A 7,511-nucleotide genomic window follows, 5' to 3' on the forward strand; every position below is an offset into this window, starting at 1 on the left:
CACTTCTTAATTGTTAGAAATAAACAAAAAAAATTGGAATTATTAAACTAAAGAGAAGAATTTAAAATTTGGCATTTCTTAAATATTAGAAATAAGCTAAACAAAAACTTTCAAAACTTGTAGCTACTAACAAACTCTAAGTCAGGAATGACTTGAGTAATGTAATATGCCAAACAAAATGATGCTTGGAAATGTTGAAAATTTTGTTTAGTATACTAATATTTTACTTAAATAGTATGATTTGATATAATCATGTTGGGAAAATGCAAAAATCTGTTCTTAAATATATTTTAGCAGCTTTTTTTCTAATTTTATTGCCCAAAAATGAATTAATTTTAAATCATAAGCAGTTAAACTCAAATTAAAATACAGTTTTCTCAAGACTATGGGTTTTTGACAGTTTTTGGCAGAGGGGTTTTTGACATGACGGTAAAAACCATGGTATAAACCGTTAAAAACCGTCATGTGTCAAAAACTTGCCAACCCTGATTAATTATTATTTAATACAATCCATTCAATAATTTTTATATGATGTGTACATACAAATTTTATTCACTCAAGTAAGTCTTTACTTAATCGTCTACAATTGCGCCTATTCCCTCAAAAATATATGTATTGCTTTGATCCCCTTTTTTTGTGGCAATTGTTGCTTTAAATTTTCAGTTTATATATCTAAAATCTCAATGTTATTCATTGCTCAGTTATTATTACTATTCATATTCTCCTGTTTATATTTTTTAAATACTAATATTATTACAACAGGCTAAGTTCAAATTGCATGTTTAAGTAATGACTCTGACATTCTCGGTGTATGCCAATATCATTGGATTGAGAAAGATTGAAAAGTAAAGATTACCTGGTGCTATAGACAAAGTTAGGGAGCGTGTATAGCAGCCCCCTCTGAAAGTCTCCTTTATATTTTAGATCAGGGGTGGCGAACCTTTATACACCAACGTGTCATTTTCTCTACAAAATTGCTTAATGAGGTCATAGACGTGCCGTCAAATAATTTTGACTTCGTGATTATTGGGAAAATAATAATACTAAATACTATCAACTCAAAACTTTATTTACATCGAAAAAAAAACAACATTTTGCAATGTCTCAGTTATACAAGTACACGCATGCCATTGGTTCGCCATCCCTGTTTTAGATATATAAATAAAATTTTCCTGAATAATCATCACTTTAAATTCACCTAAGTATAGAAGAAAAAGACATAAATAATTAGTCATTTTTAAAATATATGGCTTATGTAATATTTTTTTTTATGTGTAAATTTAGAGCAGTTGTTCCCAAATGGTGTTCCATGGAACGCTAAGGTTTCATGGAAAGGTCACAAAGATTGCTTGAGTGTGGACTTTTTTTTAAACCTGTAATGGGTTTTAATTCAGCCATTAATCCATCGTATTATTTATTTTATATTAAGATTGTTTTTATGAAATTACTTACATAAAATTTTAAAAAGAAATTATTTTTTCTTCTCCCCAATAATGTAAAGAATAAAATGTTTTTTTTTTTTTTGGTTTATGGGTGGGTCAAAAACCTCGCACATGTCTGAATCATCTAACCATTAAAAAGAATGGAATGAGTTGAAAAGTAAAATGAATTATTAAATAAAAAGGAAGTATAAAAAACGTGCATATAGTAAGTTGCAATTTGTTTTTAATAAACATTGCATTTCTTATATTTTCGGACAATGATTATTATTTCTCAATAATTAAGGACACATTTCTCTGGAATATATCAGATATATGATAAACTGCTGGATTGATTTAAAAAAAAAAAATCAATATCAGAGGATTTTTATATTTATTAGAACACACGTTTCAAAAATTTAAAGATTTAACAACACTTTGATAAGGAATTATTCACAGATAATGCAAGTGCAATGGTGAGTTCACTTGTCACCAGTCAACAATGTGTTAAAATTATTTATTCTAAATTATTCACTTTTTAAGAAGAAGAAAAGTCACTAAATTGCTAAGTAAACTTCTAATTTAAAATATTAATTAATAAAAATACAATTAGTTTTTTATGAAGATTTTTTCTCTCAACTGTTCTGTTTTACATTACGAAGTTAATACATATTTTGATTTTCTAAATGAAACTATTACTAAACTCTTTTACGTAGAATATTTTAACTTAATAACATTAACAGTCATAAATTTGGTTTTAGTTTAAAAATTTATTGTTCTGTTGTTTGCTGAATGTTTTCTAATGGTGATTAATTTTCTTTTCTTTATTATTGTTTGAAATCTGACTAAAGAGCAACTAATTATATAATCGCGTAACTGAATGTTTAAAAGAAATTAAAAGTATTTCAAATAGGTCCCTTTTAAATAGACTGTCCCTGTTAGGTACATTTCATTTATTAAAAAACAATAGTTTTCACCAAATGGAGGAAAAAACTATTTCATTTCTGTAATTAAACTATCCATACATTCATTTTTGAAAACTATTAGGGTAAGGCACGAAAAAACTCAGAAATTTTACCCGGCATGTCAAACAATGTACCCGTCCTCCTTTGAAACTAACCCGTAGCTTCTAAATAAATAAAAATATAATTTTCTTTTATTTATTACAAACATTTATATAAATTGCACAATGAATTAGTTGTTACTAGGATTACATTATACAGTAATAAAAGAAATACTAGGTTACTAATAGTAATTCTTTTATGAAATAATTTAAATGACAAGTTATCTGGAATATCAATTTATCCGAGGGTACTGTGATTTTTAAATGAATCAAATATGACATTTGCCAGTTCCACAATCAAGCCAATGATTTACAGAGGTTTCTGCACAGAAATCTGAAAGGGGTTTTCCATTTAGTTAGATGCTCATAATTGCGTTTAAGGTTTCTTGTTTAAGACCAGTACGTAATGTGTTTTTTTGTTAGTTCATTGCTGAAAAGACCCTTTCAACTGCTGCCCAGACAAAGAAAACATCAATTCCAACATACGCAGTATGTTGCTGTATTTCTAAACTAGAGAGTCATTTTAGTAGTGAGGCGCTAGACTCTTGTAAGATAAAAAAAATTGAAAATGTATCACGAGCATTAACGGGAAAATGGCCGTTCACATGGACGTCGGATTCGAGAAATTCGTTGGCCGCAGGGAATTTTTTAGCACCGAGGACGGGAGGTTTTTCGAGCCCTGTCTGGGGGCAGTAATTACATTTAATAAAGCCACACACAGATTTTTTTAGGGTAAAATGAAGCTTATTAACCCTATAAGAAATACTTGCATTAAACTTTACTGTTCTGTAAGGGAAAGTGTTGCGAAAGTTCTATTTCATTCAACTGGAGCTGCTTATTGCACCATCCTAGCAGCAAAATAAATTGGGCCAATATTCATGAATCTTGGCAAGGTAAAGGTTCAAAGGGCCTTTCCCCCCCTATATTAGCCCTGTATAGAACTTTCCGATTCACCTGATATTTTATAGTCACTTTATAACCAATATCGGTCATATATGGAATTGTCAGATTCACTTGATATCTTATATCCATTATTATGCCAATGTAGGCCCTATACAGGCCATTCTAGGACCAATATTGAAAAATCTAAACATCCCAATATTGGTCTCGTTGTGCATGTTCTGATAGGGCCCATATTGAGACAATTTTGAACCCCTCTGGGGACAAGTTAAAATTGTTGCGAGGGCATTTATTTACACTTTTAGTACTTGGAACATTATTTGCACAAGTTTACAAATTGTGTAGAACAAAGTAAACAAATTATTTTTAGAACATTGATGATAGTAGACATTCATGCTATATCAGAATATAGATGCATTTATCATTCATAATATACTAAATTGCTTAAAAATTTCAAAAATATATGTTTGGGACAATGAATAGTAATGAGTTTTTATATTTTATTTTTTGTAATTTAAATACAAAATGTCTCTGCACATTTATTTTTGACTTCTTGTGAACATTTTAAGCAAACCATACCTTAAAATAATGAAAGTTAATATTTTAATGAGAAATATTGCTTAAGGATACAAAAGTTGTCTATCTGAGTAAATAACCCATTTATCAAGCTCTTTAAATATTTTCACTTATTTAACTTCAGTTCTAATTGCATTTTTATTCAGTTCAACTTTCGTAAAAAACTTCTCAAAGTGAACTTTAATTTTTATTGAATTAAGCCCCAGTCTTGTTGAATGCTTTTTTGAAGCAGATTTAAAATGCTTTATTAGTGTTAGTGAAATTTTGGTTCTTCCAGTTAGAAAAGATTTGTGTGTGTATATAGTAAATATATGTGTATATAAATTTTCAGTGTAGTTGGAGTTAAATATTTAAATTCTGTATGTTTAATTTGCTATTGTTGTGTATGAAATTGCAATCGGTTTCTAGCTCATTATTCGAAATTTCCCTTTTATGTTGTTAATTCTGACGTAGACAAAATCTCCCTGTTTTTGATTCTCTGTTGTTGTACCCAGTATTATCTGTCTGATAGTTTTATTTAGCCGAAAATGTAGATTAAATGTAAATTACATTGGATAATAAGGATTCTGCATTATATTGTTATTTAACGTAGCGATAGATATCTATTTGCTTTCTTTTCTAATTATTTCACGAAGGACTAATAGCTTTATTTTTCTACTTTTAGGTGCTGGTTCAAGTAATGAGAAAGCCAAAAAGGATATAGATTGTTCTTATTCTCAAGCAAATGATCAAAGAGGTAACATGAATTCACCTTTGGTCAGCTCTGACTCAAAGACTGAAAATCGGTGTTCGCCAGACCGAGAAGTGCCTAAACAGCTAACCCTAATAAACATTCCACCTAAAGCCTACCGTAATGTGTATGTGTCTCATGTTGTTAGTCCGAGTGAGTTTTATTGCCAAATTGAAGAAGAAAGTGCTAAACTCCAACAACTGATGCTGGATATTGAAACTGAATATTCTCAAATTAAAGAGAATGAATTAACTTTAAATCAGATGAAAATAGGTTCTGTGTGCTGTGCAGTTTTTCAGGAAGATTGTGCCTGGTACAGGGGTTCTATAAAGGGCATTAATTCCGAGTGCTGTGACATTTATTTTGTTGATTACGGAAATACCGATTCTGTTCCTGTTTCAAAAATAAAAGCTTTGACGTCCAAATTTTTTATGTTGCCGGTCCAAGCTTTAAAATGTAAGCTTTTTAATGCAGAACCTGACAGCAGTACTTGGAGTGCCGATGCAATTCAGGATTTCATTAATTTAACTTTGGAAAAATCTTTTGTATCCCAGTTTGTTGAAGTTGACAACACCAACACTTATGCTGTTAATCTTGTTAGCTTAAACAAACTCGAAGAAGACGTTTTAAACAAGCAATTCGTTAATCGAGGTCACGGCAAGTTACAAGATGAAAGTAAATTATTGGTTCTGAATTCTCATGCCGCTTCCAGCAACCTTACTTTTAAAACCCCGGACATAAAGCCGGGTTCATTTGAACGTGTTGCCGTTTGCTTTGGCCTGACACCACAAGTGGTTTTCTGCCAATTGAAATCATATGAAGGAGAGTTTAAAAGAATGATGGAGCAGTTACAACATCATTACAGCAAGTTATCACCATCAGATGCCATCGTAGATCGACCACACGTTGGCATGATTTGTGTGGCTCAGTTTCATCAGGATTCTGTGTGGTATAGAGGAAGAATAACCAAAATGGACAAGACTGGAATCTCTGTCATCTATGTAGATTACGGTAATACCGAGATAGTTGAAAAAAAGAAAGTGCGTTGTATCGCTCAGGACTTTACAGGACTGCCCATTCAGGCCATTAAATGTCAGATCAAAGGCATCAGAGCTCCAGAAAAATCGTGGTCGTCAAAAAACAACATCAGCAAATTTTTCGAAGGCGATTCTGAGTGTGAGTTTGTATCGAGGGAGCATGATCACTATGTCGTCAATTTGACTGTCGACCGAAAGAATGTGGCAGAACTACTTATAAAAAGTGGGCTGGCTGTTGGAGAAGCCATTAAGAGTGTTGAAAGTGTTCAGGCGAAACAACCTGACGCATTGCCTGTTATCGAAGCCATTAAGAGTGTTGATAGTGTTCAGGCGAAACAACCTGGCGCATTGCCTGTTATCGAACATGACGAGCAGTTGGCCAAAAGAGATTCTTTCAGTTCAGGACAGTTATTGTCCGTTGCTGTGTCGTACGTCAAAAGTCCGTGTCAGTTTTGGTGTCAGTCTCTTGATGATTCAGATGTTTTGGATCAGTTGATGGCTGACATTCAAACACACGTTGAGCAGGGTGTCACTCCCGTTAACCTGAAAAAATTGATACCTGGGTATTATTGTTTAGCTAAATATTCTGAGGATGAGTCTTGGTATCGAGCTCAAATTGTTGCATGCATTTCAGAAAAAGAATTAGAGGTTTTCTTCATTGATTATGGAAATTCTGAAATCATTTCTCCTGATGCAGTAAGTTAACAATTTGTAATCTATAAAGCATCAGTCTAGCCTTTGAATATGTATCGTAATGTTATTTAGTTAATCAGCTGAGTAATCATTAGATGATTAATCATTGAGTTGAGCAATCAATGTGTGTATAATTTCCTTTATATTTGGTTGTAAAAATGACAACACTACTTTCACGTCGTTTTCTGTAGTTAATAGTCTCAATCTTTTTTCATTTTTATGTTGGTTAATACTAAAAATCCGATTTCACTCAAATCCGATCCTTCTAATCCTAAAAAATTCCTTTTTAACTTGTTTTTTGCTAATTATTAATTGTTAGCTTGTTTTTTTTGTTATTCTTTATTGATTTGTTTTTGTAACTAATTGCAAAGCTTATTTTAATTGTTAGCTTTTATTTCTTTTTGTAAGTTAATATTTAGCTTACTTTCTTCTGTTAATTAATAATTTTAATAGTGATTAAATTTCCTACTTATTTTAACATTTTAAGAGTCAGAAACAGGACTATCGAAAATAAAGATGTTAACTGCATTAAAGCGTGGAAAAGTCATTAAAGTATATATATTTCTTTAATTTAAACTCCCCTCTTAAGAAAAAAAAACATTGTAATTTTTATTATAACATTTCTAAAATTGTGAACACAAAAGTGTCGCTGCACAGTGGTTGACAATCGCTGGGTTATGGATTTGTTGTGTAATTTTTCACGATTTATTTCAGATTGCCGTTTTACCACAAGTTTTTTATGAAACATATGGCTTATGTTTTTGCTGTCAACTTCTGGGTAGCTCATCATCTATTTGTACTGCTGATGTTAGTGAAGCTTTCCAGAATATTGTCGATGAAGCTGGCCAGGATATGACCGCAAAGATAGATCAAGTACTCAAAGAAGCCTATGTCATCACTCTCCTTTATGAAGTAAATGACGTTGAAAAGAATGTGTCCGAAATCTTGTTTCCTGTTCAGTTAGATGTCTCACCATGTCCAGGTAAATATTATTTAGTCCAATGTAATACTACAATTTTTGCTGAAATTTTTGGAATTTGTTAAATTTTAAAATCAAAGATGTCTATTTCTACCGCAGATAAACCCTTTTTTTA

At 31.4% G+C, this 7,511-nt stretch overlaps 1 protein-coding gene across 1 annotated transcript; it reads left to right on the plus strand.

Annotated features, from left to right (window-relative positions):
• Window positions 1-4,621: 4,621 nt before the first annotated feature.
• On the plus strand, window positions 4,622-7,495 carry LOC122273144 (tudor domain-containing protein 1; the record flags this gene model as incomplete). Its single annotated transcript, XM_043057207.2, is given in 2 exon segments — window positions 4,622-6,420; window positions 7,132-7,495. Coding segments are annotated over 2 exon segments (2,129 nt in total), but the record flags the coding sequence as incomplete, so codon positions are not given.
• Window positions 7,496-7,511: the final 16 nt, after the last annotated feature.

The sequence above is a fragment of the Parasteatoda tepidariorum genome, unplaced genomic scaffold (genome assembly GCF_043381705.1).
Source record: "Parasteatoda tepidariorum isolate YZ-2023 unplaced genomic scaffold, CAS_Ptep_4.0 HiC_scaffold_2637, whole genome shotgun sequence".
In the NCBI taxonomy this organism is placed as follows: domain Eukaryota; kingdom Metazoa; phylum Arthropoda; class Arachnida; order Araneae; family Theridiidae; genus Parasteatoda; species Parasteatoda tepidariorum.